Source organism: Corapipo altera, unplaced genomic scaffold, assembly GCF_003945725.1.
Source record: "Corapipo altera isolate COAL_440 unplaced genomic scaffold, ASM394572v1 61411, whole genome shotgun sequence".
NCBI lineage: Eukaryota > Metazoa > Chordata > Aves > Passeriformes > Pipridae > Corapipo > Corapipo altera.
The window spans coordinates 5,398,185-5,418,714 of NW_020884875.1; the positions used below are offsets into that span (position 1 = coordinate 5,398,185).

At 40.2% G+C, this 20,530-nt stretch overlaps 2 protein-coding genes across 3 annotated transcripts in view; one reads left to right on the forward strand and one right to left on the reverse strand.

Moving 5' to 3' along the window:
* The window catches only part of CDC20B (cell division cycle 20B), a 20,935-nt gene extending 7,051 nt beyond the window's left edge, over positions 1–13,884 (reverse strand). Inside the window, 3 exon segments of the mRNA XM_027634484.1 lie at positions 4,353–4,440; positions 12,725–12,963; positions 13,856–13,884. Of these exon segments, the coding sequence (XP_027490285.1) occupies positions 4,353–4,440; positions 12,725–12,963; positions 13,856–13,884 (356 nt within the window).
* A 1,033-nt stretch (positions 13,885–14,917) lies between these two features.
* On the forward strand, positions 14,918–19,723 carry GPX8 (glutathione peroxidase 8 (putative)). 2 transcript variants are annotated; one of them, XM_027635055.1, is made up of 4 exons: positions 14,918–15,275; positions 15,354–15,730; positions 16,341–16,602; positions 18,266–19,723. In XM_027635055.1, the coding sequence occupies exons 2-4, from the start codon at positions 15,524–15,526 to the stop codon at positions 18,427–18,429; spliced, it is 633 nt and encodes a 210-aa protein (XP_027490856.1). In that variant the 5' UTR covers positions 14,918–15,275; positions 15,354–15,523; the 3' UTR covers positions 18,430–19,723. The 2 variants fall into 2 exon arrangements, with proteins under 2 accessions (XP_027490856.1, XP_027490857.1); XM_027635056.1 differs by lacking the exon at positions 16,341–16,602 and having other exon boundaries at positions 18,266–18,450.
* The last annotated feature ends 807 nt before the right edge of the window (positions 19,724–20,530 follow it).

A 20,530-nucleotide genomic window follows, 5' to 3' on the forward strand; every position in this document is an offset into this window, starting at 1 on the left:
TACTTGTGACTGCTGCTTGTTCTAGAACAGATGTATTGGTCACATAATCTGACCAGTGGATGTTTAGGATTGTACGGAGGCAGCATTGATGGAAGTGTTCTAGGAGTCGCAGGTGGTGGTGGTAGATGACCCATGATTTGGAACCATATAAGAGAGTAGTCAGCACAATGGCTCTGTAAACACTGATCTTGGTACTCTTCTTCAAGTGTTTATTATGCCATACTCTTTTATGGAGTTTTCCAAAAGCACTATATGCCTTTGCTAACCTTGTCTATCTCTCCGTCAATCTTACCACCTGAGGAGATGAGGCTACCTAGGTAATTAAACTGCTGGACTGATTTGAGCTCTGATTGGCCAGTGGTGATATGGGGATGATGGGGGACTTCCTGAGGTGCAGGTTGATAGAGAACTTCTGTCTTCTTTAAGTTGACTTCCAGCCCAAAGAGCTCAGCAGCATCTGCAAAGCAGGATGTTAAACGCTGCAGAGCTGCTTCTGTGTGGGCAACAAGGGCGGCATCATCAGCATAAAGCAGCTCCCGGACAAGATGGTTTAAGGTCTTAGTGTGGGCCTTCAGTCGCCTGAGGTTGGAAAGGCTTCCATCAGTATGATATCAAATGTAGATATCGTCCTGATCATCAAGGTCTGTTGTGGTCCTTTGGAGCATCACGCTGAAAGATTGTGAATAGAGTTGGTGCAAGAACGCAGCCTTGTTTCACACCACTGGTAATTTGAAAGGGCTCAGAAAGTGCATTGCCATATCTGACTTGGCCACCCTGATCCTCATGGAGTGAGATGATCATTTTAAGGAACATGGGGGGACATCCTAAACATTCCAAAATCTGCCACAGACCTTTTCTGCTCACAGTATTGAAAACCTTGGTGAGATCAACAAAGGTTACATAGAAACCTTTGTTCTGTTCCCTACGCTTCTCTTGCAGTTGTCTGAGAACAAATACCATGTCTGTGGTACTCCTGTTGGCTCTGAAACCACATCGGCTTTCAGGTAGAATTCGTTCTGCTATAGCGGGTATTAGTCTGTTCAAGAGTATTCTTGCCAGGATTTTGCCAGCAATGGAGAGCAGAGTTATACCACGGTAATTTGAACAGTCTGATTTAACTCTTTTCTTCTTATACAAAGTGATGATGACTGTATCACGAAGGTCTGATGGTAGTTCGCTTAGTTCCCAACAGTGCACCACAAACTCGTGAAATTTAGCATGGAGTGCTTGGCCCCCGTGCTTCCAGACTTCAGGTGGAATTCCACCAACCCCAGCTGCCATGCCAATTTTCACCTGCTGTATGGACTACTTACATTAAAACTACGACAAAACAGAAGAACTTTCTACTGGAATTTCGCAGTTCCAAATAATACGGTGACACTGAAATAAAATCAGCAAGTTCACTACCATCTTACCAGGTATTTGAGAAACAGATATCTGACACTACGGCCAGAGATTAATTTAAGGCATTAAGAACTGGAGACTTTCTCATACTGACTCTAAAAGATTTTTCAGATACATGTTAAGTGATTTCGAAGCCCTAAAAATACACATACAAAACTGACTTATTGAAAGAAATGTCATGTGTTGTGCTTGTATAGTGGACTAGTCAAATTCTTGAAGATCACAAAAGCATGGAAGATTCCAACAAGCAACTCTCCAGTGAATGTTAAGCACATCTTTATAGAAAATACATATGCAACTACATGGGTATGTGTGCATTATATGCAAAGGCATCATCATTTGCCTTCTGAAGATTTATATAGATTTTTTTTTTTTACTAAATAATGATAAGAAAATCTAACCTAGTGAGTTAGACCCCTATCGGGTCTGGATGAGGAGGAGCTTGTTTTCCCCACTGCAGCTTTGTATTAGTGGCTAGAAAGGAGTTTGTATGACACACATGTTTTGGCAGCTGCTGAGCAGTGCTCATACAGAATCAGCACTGTCTCTCCAGCATTCCCCCTGCATCAGTAGGCTGGGGATGGGCAAGATCTTGGGAGTGGACAGAAGTGGGACAGCTGACCCTAACTAATATTCCTTACCATTTGACATCTGGTCAGCAATAAAAGCTAAGAGAAAGGGGCAAAGGAGAAGAGGGGAAAGGCAGTAATTATAGTGATATGAGCGGGAAGGAACTGGGGTCCTGAGAATCCTGCCTGAAAGAACATTTTTTTCCACTTGGCATAAAGAAATCAGAATGATTTGCTTTTGACACAGAAGGTGGCATCTGTTTTGCTAAATACAAAGAGAAGACAATAAAATGTGATGGATTAGTTTACAGTACTGAAATTTATTTACAGGTTTATGGTGATGTGTTGTTGGACTACTTTTAACCACAAGAATTACCATGTAATCCCAAAGTCAATTAATACTTTGAGATTACATTTGAAACTTCCACAGTAAAGTTTACTGTAGGAATGCTGCTCTTATTTTAGTAGTAATTAATATTAACTCTTTTTTTTATTTATTAAGTGATTTTAACTCTGCCCTAATGTCAGAATGAACTGGTTAGTTTCAAATCTAGCAAAAGAAATAGATGGTACCTCAACTTAATCTGTTAACCATAACTGTAATTCACAGGCTGACACTGAATTTTATCATCAATACACTCAGAAAAATCTGCAAGTTTCTGCTGTTTTCAGTACTTTGGCTAAGGTGAAATGCAAATCAAAACTAATTCTTACTATAGCAAGGTTATACCACTTGGCATTGTGTAGTGGGCTGGCTTTTGGAATTTTAGGCCTTCCTTAGCAACAGGGTCAGAAATCTAAGGAAGTATTCCATATCATCCTTTAGCATAACACAACATATAAATAAGGCAGAGATAAGAGAGCTCGCTCTCTTCTCTCTTCCAGTGCCTGAAGGCGACAGGTCTTTCTCTTTGGGAGGCGTGGGGAGTTGGTTGGTGCTTCACACAGTTCTGCTGTCTCATTCAGGGAAGTATTTAATTTGGTTTTTTGTATTCATTCGCTATCTCTCTATTAATGGGATATTTGGAGGATTTTTTTTTTTTAGTGCTTTTTGTTCTTGTTTCCCCCTCTCTTTTCCTTCCCCCTCCCCCTGGGGAGCTCCCTATCATGTGTACAATATATTCAAATTGTATATATATAATTGTAAATATACATGTAAATATATATTTTTGATATAATTCCATTTTGTTCAGACCTCTTTCGGTTTTTCTGTGGTTCATTTTTTTTCCTTGCTTGAGAGAGTGGGAGGGGGGAGGAGACAGCTCGGACTTGTCAAGAGAGAGCCAGGCCAAACTTACACACATTGGCAGGAGGTGACAGCTTCAGCCTTGTAACTTAACCCACTCAGTGTATTTGGAACAGTATTTTATTAACTGGTTGTTCAGCTGTATCCTTGTACCTCTCTCCACCTTGCAGACCTAATAAAATCAAAAGCCAGAGCAACTTGTGAAATCAAAATTAAACTACCGCTAATGTTCCTATCCAGAAATACTAGTTTCATTCTGAGTTTAATAATAAATTCAGTCCACCCTTGCTATTGTTTTCCCATTTAAGTAAAACAGAAGACTATCATATGATTTTAAAGTCACAAAAGCATCCATCATAAACAAGTCTCCTCTCAGCTGCTTCAAGTGTTAGTCAAAGATCTGAAACAGAAAGTGGGATGAAAAAAACCACAAAAGAGTACATTTGTTCTTTCTCATCTGAGTTCACATATTATATATATATATATATGTAGGTATATATGTATGTATATGTATATACATACATATAGGTATGTGTATATATACACCTAAATATAGAATATTCACCCACCACTCTAAAATACACCCTTGACAAAGCAAAGGTCAACCACTCCACTCCTCCTTGGGTTGTGGATTGCAATGAGCTGGCCTTTCATTGCAGATACACAGCTAGAGAGGTGTGCAACTCTTAATGATTCTGTTTCACTGCGCATCTGAAAAGACAGATTCAGACTTGATATCAATAGAAGGGCCATTTAAACTACATATTGTCTCCCCAGCACAGGGCAGGCTATGATTTTTGGAATTCAGACCCACTGGAGACAATATAATTTCAAGGTCAGGCTTTGCACAAAACCAGAGTTACAGCCTCCAAATCCAAGTGAAATTCTGCAAGTGGTGACAGATTTCTGGAAGGATATTAAGAAGCAGGGACTAAAGAGGCAGATTAAATCCCCTTTGACTGCTTTCCTGCCACAGAGTAAATCTACATATGATTTCTGAGGTGGGTGATTAATAGAGGGACAGGAAAATCACATTTGAGCAAAGCCAAGAAAAACAGGCTAAATTTAATGGGACATTTGTCCAAGTAAAAGCAAGACTCTTTCTGGAAATATACTGTGCTACTCACCTGCTCAGAATGTAATGATTCCAGCTCAGAGCTCCAATTACAGACAGGTGGCCAAACATATCTTTCAACCTATTTCTAGTTTCAATCTTCCACAAGTGCCAATCCAAAACAAACAAGAAATTTGACATCAAAAAGAAAAAAAAATTGTTCCCTTGATTTGTTTACAAGCCACTGTCCAGTTCTGAATTGACATATGGACAACCTGAAGTTCATTTATTTCACAAGTAAGACAACGAGTATTTCAGAATTTTGACACCTATATCAGTGATGTTGAAGTCAGACAGGATTGCAGCGGATACACATCTGTGAGTTTAAAACTCTTTATTTTACATGTCAGTATTTGGAAGTTCATACATGGAAGCACTAGCCTTTACTACCTTTAGATTGCTGACTCACGACTGTAACAGGTAGGTCCAGGTATTATCTAACACATAAGCCAAAGTCACAGGAAAAATTGTTACTAGCAGAACTTTTCACATGTGCTCTCCCACTTCAAATCACCCCCTCCTCCATATAGTAATTAACTTTTTTTGCTTTCTTGTGTTTATTTCCCCCAAAAAAAGTCTCCCCCCTCAACACTTAAACACAGGAAAAGGTTTTTAAAACGCACATGCTTTGATCACACCACACCAAGCTCGTGACAGAACATTAACGAGAAACAAAAGTAAATAAAAGTATGAGCAAGAAGAAGAGTCATCCTTGTAGTCATTGTCTACATTATGCTTCAAAGACTCCTAAACATAATAAAATTTTTAAAAATGTCAGATCATTAGTACTATGAATCATTTAATGCTAGATTTTTATGTCTAGTATTAGCATTTTTAAGTTTTAACTTCCTTTTTTGAATTATGCTCCAGAGAGGAGTAAATAGAATGATTATTAAAAGTTTCAAGAAGATGTTACTTGTCTCTACAACTAACCTCTGTTCAAAAAAATTCAACACTGAAGAAGTTTTGTACTCTGTAGATTAAATACACACATAAACATCCTATATGAAAGTCCAGTGACAAATTGTGGAGAACTTATTTTGTGCAATCCTTCCCTACTCTGTCCTCAACCTTGTCTCCTAATCCAAAATTCAGTTTTGACAGACAACAAGTGTTTCCCCTTTCAGCTGTGGTACTCCCTCCCTCTGAAGATGAGCAAGAAGAACATTAGGGTGATTTTCTTCTGTATCTAAAATTTTGTGCAGTTAAAAAATTACACAAGTTTTCAGGAAGGACTTCAGATCTGGCCAATGGGTTATGTAGCGCTTCATTCTAATCCTAAAAACGTCTAACATCAGTAAAATCAGATCTGGTTTACAGAAAAACCTGTACTTCTAACGTTTAGACTTTTCACTGTGTTTGAAAAATTTTACAAAGCCTTCTTGAACCCAACAAAGTAAGATAATTCAAGAAAATTAAGGCATTTAATTGTCATATTCGATGAATAGCAACACTTCTGAAACACTGAAAATGTTTTTCTTCTTTAGCACTGGTAGTTGTCATTGTCCAGTGAAATAATAACAGATGAAATCATCTCTGTAACTCATTTCAGGTTTTTCTTCTCTCACCAGTAATTCATCTACCCCAATCCATCCTGATTGCCCTTTCAGCTATATTCACCTACTTCAAGACACATGACTGCGTATAACAGGCTTTTTCAGTAGTGGAAATTAAGTTTCATTACACTATTTTGTGTTATTTTGCCTGGGTACTAGTGGATATCACTAACTTTTGATAAGATTTTGGCTCTCACGTGCCTGTGTCAATTCTCAAAATGAGACTCAGGAAGTGATAAGTGATACTGTCACTGGACTCCATGATTCCATTCCTTAAACCAGTATTACAATACGAAACTGAAAATAAGTACAAGGTATCTCCAAGGAATGAGATCTTCTAAATTACATTAGCATTTCCTTAGGTAGCAAAGAAACAGATGACGCAGCAAAAATGAAAAAAGGGAGATATGAATTCCTATTGGAATTTTTTATTTTTTTTTTAAATAGTTAGCTCAGGTCTTTAATCAAGATTTGGACAAAGGCCCAGATCAGCTCACGCAGGACATGACCATAGCCACCAATTCCTAGTAATATTTATTTCTTCACAATGTTCACTGAGATGAATGCTCTGATTCCGGTTTTCTGCTTGTTCTGTAATCCTTTGTTTATAGTAATGTGGGAATGCAGCTGATGTTTTCACCATCCACTCAAGATCAGTAAATTTTTTCTCCAATGTCTGCAAAATCCACCCTTCCAAGCACAGTCTGTATTACTCTTCTTCAAAACCCTGATGCAGTCATGACAAGAAATGTCTCAGAAAAAATATAACTGAGAAAAAAAGAAAGTGTTTCTTCTTTATATATTCCATCTGTTCTACAGTGGGCCTTCAGTTTTGAGAGACATTTTCTGTAAGACTTACACAGATAACTTGGCAGAAAGCTAATCACATAGCTTGGATCTGTGTCCCTCTAAAATAAGTGCAGACATTTCTGTGGAAAACTCATTGTGTATACTAGGAAGTAATATTTTAGCCCACAGAGAGACCACACACATTCACTGGTATGTGAAAAGATTTTATTCTCAGTGGATCCCATCCCTTTATACTACCAGGAAACACGAAGTAAATAGTCATTAATTACTGTATCTAAGAAGATTAATGGGGTTTTGTATGTATTTAGCCAGGACTGACTTTCAAATGGTTTTAGGAAGAACTTAGGTTTTGGTCATGCCACAGTGTGTCGCCAAGACCCCCACATCACAACCTAGAAAATGGTTGTGGTCCTTGATGTAGCACAATGAATATTTTAGCTCTAACTCAACTCCTACTTGTAAATTACAGTATCGTTCTAGGTTTACATAGAATCATAGAATATCCTGAGTTGGGAGGGACCTACAAGGTCAACGCGTGGCCCTGCACAGGACAATACCAAGAATCCCACCATGCGCCTGAGAGCATTGTCCAAAAGCTTCTTGAAGTCTGTCAGGTTTGGTGTTGTGACCACTTCCCTGAGGAGCCTCTTCCATCCCAACCATTCTCTGGGTGAAGAACCTTTTCCTAATATCCAGCCTAAACCTCCCCTAAAACAGCTTCCTTTGGTCCTGTCACTTTTCACCAGAAAAGAGATCACTGCCTGTCCCTCCACTGCCCCTCACAAGGAAGTTGTACACTGCAAAGAGGTCTCCCTTGGTGTCCTCTCTCAGTGTCTTCTTCTCCAGGTTGAACAAACCAAGTGACCTCAGCCATGCTTCATGCGGTTTCCCCTCTAGGCCTTCTTTGTGATGTAAGTCACTTCACTGTAGGGATGAAAGACTGACACACAGTCCTGTATTGGGAACAGTGCTGTTTAATATCACCATCAACAACATAGACAATGGGACTGAGTGCACCCTCATCAGATTTGCAGATGACACCAAGTCGAGTGGTGCAGCTGACACACCTGAAGGACAGGATGCCATCCAGAAGGACCTGGACAAGCTCAAGAAGTGGGTTCATATGAACATCATGAGGTACAACAAGGTCAAGTGCAACATCCTGCCACCGTCGGAGGGGGGATGGGGCCGTGACACAGCACGGACAGGTCCGGAGACAAGGTAGGGGTGCAAATGGAATGCTTTATTGAGATGTGCAGGGGGTTTTGTGAGTTCAGGCGGGGAAAGGGCTAGAACATGGGGTGGAGCATGAGACAGACAAACGGGGGAACAAATCAGGGTAGGGACACAGGTAAAAGGGGGAGGAACATGGGAGGAATCGGGGAAGGAAGGGCAAATGGTAACTGTCTCCTCTGCAGCTTCGGCAGCCTATCAGAGAGGGGAGCAGGGAAGCAGGGAGCAGGCAAACTCCTGGCAAGCCTGGGCCTGCCCAGGTTGTGCACTGTGTAGTGTGGATACAATGAAACCACATAATAATGGTAAAGTCCATATAATAAAGTCCTGTCAATTGCTGTATGTCTTTCCACACGCCTGGAACTGCTCCCATCCTGAATCTTGTTCCTTCACAACGTCCTGCATACAGGTCAGGGCAAACCCCAGTATCAAGAAAGGCTGGGGGATTAACAGATTGAGAGCAACCCTGCCCAGAAGGACTTGAGGGTACCAAAGGATGAAAAGCTGGACATGAGTGGGAAATGGGTTCTATAGCCTAAAAAACCAACTGTATCCTGGGCTGCATGAAAATCACAGGGCCAGCAAATCAAGGGAGGTGATTCTGCCTCTATTCCACTTTGGCAAGACCCCACCTGGAGTGCTGTGTCCGGGTCTGGGCCCCTCGGCACAAGAAAGACATGGAGTTGTTGGAGTGGGCCCAGAGCACAGCCACAAAAGTGATCAGAGGGCTGGAGCACTATTCCCTGAGGACAGGCTGAGAGAGTTATGGTTGTTTGGCCTGGAGCAGAGAAAGGCTCTGGAGAGACCTTACTATGGCCTTTCAATACGTACAGGGGGCTGATAAGACAGACGAGCACAGACTTTTTAGCAGGCCCTGTTGTGATGGGACAAGGGGTGATGGATTTAAACTAAAAGACGACAGACTGATACTAGATATAAGGAAGAGATTTTTTACAATGAGTGACACATTGAAATATGTTCCCCAGAGAGATGGTAGATGCTCCATTCCTGGAAACGTTCAAGGCCAGGTTGGACCTGATCTAATTGAAGATGTCCCTGCTTTGGACTAGATGACTTTTAAAGGTCCCATCCGACCCAAGCTATTCTATGACTCTATGATTAAGAGTGAATAAATACCATGTACGCATCTTCTAAAAGACATTATACTTTAAGGAAAAATGTTTTACATACATTAATTCATTGAAAGTGCTTATCCTCTCACCCCCAAAAAAGTTACATTCAGTTTCTCTGTTGGTTACATTTACTCAGGATTATTAAACCAATTGAGTTGTGTATTTTAACAATTATAAAATTCACAGACTCTCCAATGAGTCCATGGAGGGGTACAGGAAGAAAGAAATCACTGCTGTTGAAAGGAAGATTTTCCAGACTGTTTCGTTTATTAAGAGAAGAAAATTATTGTCCCAAGGATCAGGTTTCCTGGAAGGATATAAAATTGGGTTTTTTCCAACATCCAGTGACATTCAAGAGTACAATTATTACAAAGCGTCGGTCAACAAGCCCATTATGCCATCTGTCCTGACACTACCTCCGTTTCCCAGAAGCTGAGCTTAATACCCTCATAGAAACTTCTCAAGTATATAAATTTAGGATTATAATTTAGGGCATTAAGTATACACATCTGAAGCAACCTTACTCAACAGTTATGGTCAAAAAAGTAATAATGTAAAAACAGCTATTAGCATCTTCACTACTGACCTTGCAACTGATGCCATCCAGGAAAGGAAAAGATAAGAAAAACTGTGGTCACTGGCTAAAAAAATACGACAATACATAAAAAGTCACAAGGAGATAGCAGGAAAATAGAGAGGTGGGTTTGAGTGTAATGCTATGGTAACAGATTTTTTAAGTACCACCATGTTTCACATGAGAAATCAATTTTCACATTAGTGAAGAGAACCAGGTGGGTGGGTAGAGAGCATGGATTTATATTCCAAAAAGGAATGGATAATGCCTAAAAAAAAGGAAGAACAGTGTGTCAGTCTTCACTAGGAAAAAAGAACTGATAAACTGTACAGCAATAGAAAAAATACCTAAATGAGACATTGCCTGAGGTCTTTGTTTCACATTAGGCAGATTCCATGTGTTCTTTCACCCTTGACCAAGAATCTGATCACTTACAGTCATGATAAAAAAAACATTCTCAGAAATCCACTTTTTGGTAAATTTTTAATAGCACCTCATTCTGTTTACGTGACAAAATGAACAGCTACATTCTGCAGAACTGAAGCAATTATCTTCTTCACACACAGCAAGTATTAAGGCAAGTGGAAAACTGAGTCATTCACGCTTTTCATGCAGAATTCTTACAACACACACTTTCCCTCAGAGGTAACAGACCCATCTTGAGGGTTTCACTAGTCTAGTTTTGATTTTACTTTGCAGGATGATAGCGTGGAGAAAGGAGAGTGAACCTGAACCAAATAAATGACAAACAAATTGCTCCTCACTTTCCTGCAACAGACATTTCCTAAATTGACCTTCTTGTGTTACTGTTGTCCATGTCAACAAGGTATTATCCTTATAACATATTCCAGGCCACAGACAAGGTAAAAAACACATCAGAAAAACAAATATCCTACCTGTGTATTTGAATGCTGCATTATTCACCTGTTTCTTTTCTATTTCAGCTCTCCTGTTATTCCTTCCTTCCAAACCTATTGCAGCATGACTGCTGGGTAAAGTCATAAGAGTTTTCATGACAGAGTGTTTCTTAGACACTTGAGATTTACTGGATAAACAATTTTAACTGAAAGAATTCCTTAAAAAAAAACATGTACAGAGATATTTGTCAAGTACTTTTCAGAATAACACTGATTGTAAAATAGCAGTACCCTAAAAGCAGATTTGACACACTAAGTGGGACAATGCAAATACTGACATCTGAACCAGTCACCCTGCTTTTCTTTTGTCAGTGAAGATAAAGAGACATTTCTACAGCAATATTCATCTTATCCTAAAAGAGGTGTCTAAAAAAAGTCAGATTGATCACTCCCTGTATAAAGAATGCCTGTTTACTACTGCAGCTCATGTCCAGCCTTAGATTTATTGACTAGTTACACAGGATCATACCCCATAGGAAATTAATATCTGATTTCCCAGAACCATACAGGCTTTCACCACTGCTAATAGCAGCAGCATGCAGGACTTTCTGTTCTAGAAACTGAAGAAGGAAAGACTTCACACTGTCTTAGAACCTGAATTCCCTAGACATGTGCATGCATTATTGAAAAGCTCTGGTATTCTACTTAGCAGAAAACAGAACTGCACTTTCTGACCAACATCATAGGAACATATCCTGAACACTAAGCAGCATGTTTCACTTACTCTCTAAATATTTCAATTATTAATCAAGAGGTCAACTGTGTTTAGATCCCTACATCTTCTCGGAAGTTCTTCTTGGACATGCAACCTGCAAACCCTTCTCCAATTTCCCCTAGCATTGCTTGAAGCAGAAGTCAGCACGCTAAAAGCTCATTCAACCTTTCTTCAGCTCCCTCTGTTGCTGTGGAGAGAAACAGCCTCCCCTATACTCAGCTCTCCTCCAGATCAACTCAGAGTGCTGGAAGTTTGGTCTGTTTTCTGAATGACCCTCAGGCAAGTGAGTTGAATGTGAGTGTCCCTTGGTTGCTGTGCCTTTGTCAGTACATGAAGCCTTAGGCATTGGAGGAGAAACAACAAGACAAGCTCCTCCTTCAGTGAGTATACACTACAGCAAATCCAGGCCTGCAGACTGATCCAAGTTCTGCAGTGACAGCTAGGTCTGCAGAAGCTGCACACAAGGCAAGAAAGAAGCAGAAGGAAGTGAGGGAGGGAAGTCCGTACGAGCTCCCTGCTCTCCTGTCGGTTATTGATAACTACTCCAGCTGTGAAACTGCTGCAACAGACCCTGTGCATTCTTATAGTCCAGTGAAACTTAACCCCATTTCAACACATGCCCCATCACAGAGGGGAAAAAAAGGCTCGTCTGCCGCAGGCATTGCTTGACTACGGATGAGACTTGTTTTTCTCTCCTTCTTTTCACCCTCCTCTATATCAGCTGCCTGTGAGTTCTGCTGCCCTAGGTTGTCTCTGTGACCTGCTGCCATAGGCTGTCTGCACACTGGTGAGGGGAACCTTGGGCTGAGCTTTCCTCTCACAATAGCAGCATGCTCCCGTCTAGAGAATCATAGAATCACAGAATCAATTAGGTTGGAAAAGACCTCTGAGATCATTCAGTCCAAGCAATAACTGAACATCACCGTGTCAACTCCACCATGTCATTAAGTGCCACGTCCAGTCTTTCTTTAAACACCTTCAGGGTCAGTGACTCTACCTCCTCCTTGGGCAGTCCATTCCAATCTTTAATCACTCTTTCCGTGAAGAAATTCCTCTTAAGGTCCTACTTTAACCCTCCCCTGGTGCAGCTTAAGACTGTGTCCTCCCATCCTGTCACTAGTTGCCTGAGAGAAGAGACCGACATCCACCTGGCTACAACGTCCACGCAGGTAGTTGTACACAGTGATGAGGTCTCCCCTGAGCCTCCTCTTCTCCAGGCTAAACAACCCCAGCTCCCTCAGCAGCTCCTCGCAGGACTTGTGCTCCAGAACCTCCACCAGCTTTGTTGCCCTTCTCTGCACTCACTCCAGCACTTCAATGTAAAAAAAAAAACAAAAAACAAAACAAACCAACCAAAAATACTTTGACAGGATGCTGATCTGAAGCTCTGCCTGCAGACTGCTGCAGCTGTGCACCGCTAGAGCCCCAGCAGTGTGAGATGGGAAACACCAACCCTCAGCTCGCACTAACTCCCGGCTGCATAACGTTTCAGAAATCCCTGCAGGAGGCCATCCTCTCTCCACAGGAACTAGTTCCTCTGCGTGGTGACCTAGTGCCCCGCCGGCCGTGCTGCTGGGCTGGGGCTCGGCGAGACCGCGGGCGGCTGCTGCCACCGTGTGCCGGCAGCGATGTTTGACGGAGCTCCGACAGGGAGCGCTTGAAGAAGCATCTGTGTCTGCCCGAGCCTGAGACCTGCAAGGGAAGACAAAACACTGAGATTAGACATGGATTAACATCATCCTGTCTCTTCACGCTGTTTATAGTTGTGCTGCGCCGCGCCACACAGGCTCAGCCTAAGCTAAGAGCAACAGCCACGGACGCTGGACTGAGGACGACTCCGGCAGTCACACGGGTGAAAAAAGAGTGTGTGTGGGGGGGAAACAGCGTGAAACAAATGTTTCTGGTCTGATAAGTACACCTGAATCAACTGTGGCACAAAAAGTCTAAGGCAGTGAAAAAAAAAAAAAAAAGAAAAACACCAAACCAACCAAAAAACCCTAAGTTTGTGTCACTCATGCAGTGAGCTACAGCACTGGCCTTTGAAGGACCCAAGGCACCTTCACGCATTTAGCATAGGTTCATGGGTCGGGTCATTTCTGAGAGATGGACACTGGGCAAGCTGCACATGCTGGCTGCCTAGAACCAGGCTGGTTTTCTGATCTCCACACAAAGAAAGATTTAGATATCTTCTGATTTCTGAACCTTCTCACCACCACTGTGGCTTATTCGAGTCATTATTTCTAATGTTATCTTACACTTTTTAATATAGTAAGGGATACTAAGTAAAGATTAAATGACAGATTTACATTTTTTTAATTTACATTTGTTCAAATTCATTCACAGAGCAATTTGTGGCAGAAAAATAAAACATAAGAATGTATCAAAATCTGAAATGCAGAAACCTAGATCATATTAAAAAACTTATTTTGTTTTTCAGACAAATTTTAAGCAATGTTTTAGGTGAGAGTAACAACAGAAAGCACAACTGGGTTTCTGGGTAATTATTAGGTACACGAGTAAATATTTATAATATATTAAGGGGGGTTATTTATTTATTTCTGAAATAATATTAGATGTAAGTTACAAACTGTTGAGATGTAGCTTAGACACCATGATCTCGCATGGGTTTTCTGTGACCAAACACATTCGAACTTGCTTTTAAAGTCAGCATTAGTCACCTCTGCTCGCCTGTTGAGTACAGCTTTGCTCATTTTAGCATGGAAGTCTGTGCCTTTTCTGTCCCAGCCATCAAAACACCATTCCCACAGGCCCTACTGCCAGGCAGAGATGAAGCATTACATGTCCTCAGATACAAATACCGAAATTTCACAGTGTTTCCCAAGCATCTCTCTGTTATGTAGAACTATGTGAAAGTCTCCATATAGTCTTGTTAAACAAAATTAACATGGACTTTAGCTACTTAGAAATTGTAGAAATGATCGAACATGCCATTATAAACTTGTACAAATCAATGATACTCATAGTGATACTGAAATCACTGAAAAGAAAGAAACCACCAGATTCCAGGTTCTACATTCAGAAAGTTCTGTTCTATATTCGTCCTTTAAAATGTAGCATCTAAGTGCAGCAAAAAAACAGGGCGATAAGAAAAAAATCTGAGATAGAAATCACTCTTCAATGGTGGTTTGGAAAGTTAGGAGGGAAAGAAAGCAAGCAGACACTGACAAGCAGCATAGACAGGCAAGAGCATAGAAAAGCCCAGAAGAATAGAAATGTGAAGAGGACAAAATAAAATCCTGAAAGCTGAAAGGAAGAGGGGAATACCAAATGGACAGAAAGAGGGAAGAACTGATCAGGGGAAGACAAGATGAAAGACAGAGGAAATTTTGGGGGTTTGTATAACTGAATTGTAACCACTACATGTTGATGCACCCTTAGAAACCAGGAGCAACAGGCAAGAATCTGTAAAATGAAGACAGATAAAACACCAGACGTGTGGCTCTGAAATTCAGAGTCTTGCACAATTGGCTCAGCAAAACAACAGTGGAGCTGCTTGGCTTACACCTGAGATTCTCAGCTAACTCTTTCTTCTCTCATGTAGACCTTCAGTCTTATAATCTCAGCAGTAAGATACCGGTAACTGTCATCTCATACTGCCAGTTAGCCAGCAGCAATTAAGAAAGCAGCCCATATCCATCATCATTCTGTCCCCTCACGCTGTTTGTAGTGGTGCTGTGCCATGCTGTGCTGGCTCAGTGCTTCTAAGCAAACAAAGCTGCCTGTGATCTCACAGCAGCTGATGAGATGCAGGGCTGAGTCTGTGAACAGGGTGATTTCAGCCATCCTCCCTTCCTTCTACCTGAACAACTGGCCACCAGGCTGCTTCTCCAGGTCTGTTTGACAGCATAGCTGCCTCCTGCAGAACAACACTGCCAGAGATGCCAGAGGAGCCCAGAGGTTGTGCTAGAGCTGTACTACAAACCCACAAGAGGTCCCAGCAGCTCTCAAGACCGTGCAGACGAACACTGGAATATCCCACACAGGTCAGTTAAACAGAGCAATCAGCATCCTTAGGTGATGGGAAGATCCTTTTCATTCATTTCTTCTTTTTTTTCACCCAGATTGATCTCTGTGCTCTGAAGCCCAGCAGGCGCTGTGATCTTGAACAGCTGTTTCGGCAAGAGAGACAAAAATGAGCAGCTTGCTCTTTCTGTCTGAGATGTGAGTTTCATATTTCAGCTCCTCCTTCACATTCCAGGCCTGCCCAGGCTCTCCTCCAAAGACTTCAAAAATGGAGCCTTTTACAACTACTTATCCTCTGAAATACTCAGTGCCCAAAGCCAGGGTCATTGTGGTCTTTCTGTCAGTGCTTTTGTGTACCACCATTCTCTACCTGCTACAACTCAGAATTTTTAAACCTAAAATCAAAGATTTTTATTCTTTTGAAGTCAAAGATTCACGAGGAAGGAACATTTCCTTGGAGAAGTACAGAGGGAAAGTAAGTTTTTGTTTCATTTTATCTGTCTTGAATTGTTACTGACAAAAAAAAGTGTACATTTTTAGGTAAATAAAATGTTATGGGAATTTTTAGCAGAGATTTTTGTAATAAATTTCTATTCTTTAAATAGTTAGCTGGATAAACATTTTTTTTTTCTAGATCTGCTCCAGGAATTAAGTAGTAGATCTAATAAACCAAGAAAAACAAATTCATATTATTTAGTATCGATCATTATAGCCTAACAGGAAAATTTGTGGATTTTAATCTTAGTTAAGAATGGTAGCATGTTGTGTTGAATTTTGGAAGTTGATCTAGTAAATATGATTTTAGTGCAAGTCCTAAATACCTGCTTTTTTAAATGTTTATATTTAAAAAAAGCTGCAAGCTGAAGTTTGTCTATTTATTGAATTTTTATAACAGATTCTCTGAATGTAATATCTTCAGCTGCTTTCATCATTATCTGTTTAATGAAATGATGATCAGACAGATTAAATTTAGCTTTCTGACAGGAACCATCATAGTAATGACAAATGCAATTTTAAAATTTAATTATAATCCCTACACTATCTATAGGATTTTTTCTTACTATTATAACTTTATTTCTCTGAAGGCAACTTTAGTTGTAAACGTGGCCAGTTACTGCCAAAACACACACAAAAATTACATCGCACTGCAAGAGCTACACAGAGAGTTTGGTCCCTCCCACTTCACTGTGCTGGCATTTCCCTGCAACCAGTTCGGAGAATCAGAGCCTAGTTCAAGCCCGGAAATAGAATCTTTTGCAAAAGGAAACTATGGAGTAACCTTCCCCGTTTTCCACAAAATCAAGATCCTAGGATCAGAAGCAGATCCTGCCTTTAAATTTCTAATAGGTAACTGTTTTCTTTTATATATCAAGCTGCCTATAACCATGGTATTCTCACTGAATTCCAGTCTGAGTTTGTTTGTCAGGAAACATTGAAGTCTTCAAACTTCTCTGCTCCAGCCCAGCTAGAAACATCCATTTTGTGGATGCATGAACTTGAGTGCAAAGATTCCCATCTACAAGATCCCATTTCAAGTTACGTGATTTTTATTGAAAAGCAGCTTTTCTTGTGGACAAATATATAATTATGGATGGTCCTAAAATCACTGAAAGATTTTAAATAAACATATGTAGATTCATTTTTTTTAGCAGAGGCCTGTGTCCACCTTTATGTAAACTGTATTGTGAAGCAGGATTATATATACTGTAGTTATATATAATCACTGATTTGTGTTAATTTGTCATGTGAACTTCAGGGCCCAGCATGCAAAACCCACTCATACAAATACCCCTATTACAGAGAGCACTTACTGACTTAGGGCCTCATATTCTCACAAGCAAAATGAAACTTTCTTCAGTTGACCAAAGAGCTCATAGACCCAAAGCCAGCTTGAAAAGCCTTTCTGAATTGTCCTGAGCTTTGGCCAGGTCTTTGACCCATGCTTAACACTGATATATTAAAGAAAGGATACTTAGAACATAACCATTCTCCAACACACCATTTTAACTAGAAAAAATGTAAGAGGAAGCCCAAACCTGTTCTATCTCCTTGACCCAAGACAGGATCACAGTTACCCAAATCAATACTACTTGTGTTTATGCAGACTATTTCAGTAGTTATATGAGAGATTCCAAAACCTCACAGCCTATTTCAGTTTTTCACACTTCCTCTTGTCAGAAAACAACTTAAATATCTAAATTAAATCTTTCTTACAACACTTAAATATTTTCTTCTTGCCATATTCTCTGTGATACCTCTTATGTACTTGAAAATTATTATTATTTAGGAGTCATTTATGTTTCACCACTGTCATTGTAACTGTGTTTCTTCCTACCTCCTCTTAAGTAAGATACCAAAAACTCAGTAAACCTTGTTGACCTCAACTCTTGTTGACCTGAGTTGCCTGAGGTCCAGTGGAATTATTGAGTGCTCTCTTAGCTTTTTATAGAGGAGACTAGAGCATGCAGGTTACAGCTGCATAGAATGAAACCAGATTCTAAATATCATTGCAATCAGTGTTAGACATCAATATCTATAAAGAAAAAAATGTTTACTCAGCATTATTTTATTTGACGTGCTGTTCATCCACAGGAAGGAGAAAGATCTTCTGACACTTCAGTATTTTTAAATAAAGCCTTTCTTTTCCTTCATTCCCTGCATCTTCAATAAGAGAAGCACCTGCTTTCTTCAGGTAGCTGTCTTGACAATCAGAAGGTTGAACATCTTCATGCTACACCACCTTCTTGTGCCTCTTACTGCTAGCTACAATTTGCCCAGCACTGTCAGATAGTCTAGCACAAAAAGAGTCCACTGGCAGCATAAATGTGGATGTGGAGCATCATTCACTTCCCACTTTTCCGATCATTAACAGCAACCAGTAAACCATGCCCAGACTACTAGCAAAGAACAAGGTGTGATTACTTCTGCATAAGAAGTTGAAGAATCAGTTCAGGGCATTGAAACAATTACAAGTGTAACTCGCTAAAACAATCTGATGGCATCCTTACAGATTCTTCAAAGAAAGAGCCTCGATGGAATTTCTGGAAGTACCTTGTTAGCCCCGAGGGTAAAGTTGTGAAATTCTGGAGACCCGAAGAGCCAGTACAAAGTATCAAGCCAGAAGTAGCAGCATTAATCAGGCAGATTATCATGAAAAAAAGAGAGGACCTCTGAAAAAGCCATTTATACTGGGAGTCTATTGAGTAGCATGGATACACAGCCTTTGTACATTCCTGGGAAATGTTGCTAGAAGCTAAACCATCAGGTGATTTTACTACTCTTTAGTGTTGGTATTTGCAACCAATATGGTTGGTAATATGTCTATTAATGCTGGATTTGCCCCTGCAGTAGCCTTGAGAAGGACTGAGTTTACTGAGATGGCAAGGCACTAAGTACCTTGCAGGATGGACCTCCAATCTACATAAGGTTTCTGAATGTTGCTTTTTTTTAATTGCTGATAATTACTAATTCAATTGTCACCAGCAGAGAGATAGCTGGAAAGAAGATTATTAATAAATTACTCAGTATTTGCACAGGTTTCTTTCCCGTCTACCAGTAACAAACAGATTTTGATATTCCATTAACACATACTTTTCCTGTCTGAAGCATATGGGGCCCAGAGGCATCCATGGCAGGGTCTTTAGAGGCAAATGTAACTGAAGAGAATAGCTTTGCAGGATTCTCTCGATGAAGACTACAGAATTGTGAAGCTGTCAGTTGTAAAAAACCTGTACATAGAAAATGATAAATGTAAGAGAAAAAAATTGCAGAAATGTTTTCTTGCCTGCTTTATGTTTTGATTCACTTTACATTTCACCTTTAGAGCAACACCCTTTAACTCTTTAGCCGTCTTTATACATTTGCACCAAGGTACTGTGTCTTGACTGTGAGCTCCTATCCTATTGGATTCCTGGTTTTCTGACCTGGGTGAAGGCAGGGCCTATGTGAATATACATGGTTGCTTACAGAAGGATTCAAGGTGCAATGAAAATCAAGAGTCTGGGACTCTCACAGATGTCTTTCTGTCCAAGACAATACTCCCCAGCCATCTGCCTACCTACCTCCCATCTTTAGAATAAAAAAACAGTCTTCATGCAGAGGTAGAAGAAAGAGGAGAAGGTTCACGGTTCAAGCTCCACTCCTCTCACCTTGCAATCTCCCCAATCCTACATGTAACTGCAAACCCATTGCCAGTTCTGCTCCACTGTTCTATTACAAACTGCCAAGGGTTTTGATTTATCTGTTTGAAAAAGGGACATAGTAAATTTGAATAAGAAATGTCACTCCAGATGTCCAAGTCCTAATGAAGGGGTGAGAGAATAGAAATGAGAGAAACATATGTCTCGGAAGAGTTTTCTACATGAGAAGGATGGATAGCATTAGTGCTGTCGTCTTGTAAGACTAACTGAAAATAACTAAAGTGCTTCAAAACTTTTTCTAATAAAGATAACCACTTAACTGTATTAAAAAGGTGAGAAATTGAAAAGCAATTTAAAAAAAAGGTATTGAATTAATTGACAATTTCACAAACACACACACAAAAAACAAACCAACAAACTCTGAAGAATAAGGACATTAAAATGTTTTAAAAGATTGAGTAATGATACTGATGTGAAAGATTTAATGAAGTCACCATCAATAGTGACAAACATAATTTTGGAACAGAACTCAAACCTTGGCAATTTTGGCCACTCTAACTTTCAGAGATCAGCTAAGGATTATACAAAAGGTTTCATTAGTTGAAATCAGCCTGCTGCTGTTGTTTTGGACCAGCCTCTGAGCTATTTGCCGTTATCCCACAAAATTCCACATCAAATATGTCAAGACAGTTCCTGTTCTTAGGCTGAGGTTCTGTATTTTACTCCAGTCTCCTCCAGCATGTGCTGTTCCAGCCTTGAGAACATTTAGTGGAACATGTCAGGTGATTTTTGTCTCATGTCTCTGCTGCTTTGATGGAGCAGAAAGGGAATTCAGACAAGGACTGTCTCCCCTCAGTGGGAGCAATCTACATTCCATGGAACTAAGTGGAAGAACAAAATGCTTTTCCCATAAAGGATTGAACATGTTAACTTGAAAGCGCTCACATCTAAAATATATGTGTCCACTCCTGTGTACTTCTATAGCTCCCTGGTTTTTGTATGACTGAATAAAAAAGGGTATAGGTATAAAGAAATGTTGGGTACTGTAACACCTAAAAAAAGGTCTGTTTTAGCCCTGGTATTGCCTTAGAGTTATTCAGCATGTGGGAAATTTCATTTGGGTTCCTAAAATACCC

Excerpts from the sequence above, each read along its gene's own strand:
- GPX8 (XM_027635055.1), top strand. The coding sequence starts at position 15,524 with ATGGAGCCTTTTACAACTACTTATCCTCTGAAATACTCAGTGCCCAAA. Across the intron at positions 15,731-16,340 it reads TGGAGAAGTACAGAGGGAAA|GCAACTTTAGTTGTAAACGT; the intron begins GTAAGTTTTTGT and ends ATTTCTCTGAAG. Across the intron at positions 16,603-18,265 it reads TGCCTTTAAATTTCTAATAG|ATTCTTCAAAGAAAGAGCCT; the intron begins GTAACTGTTTTC and ends GCATCCTTACAG.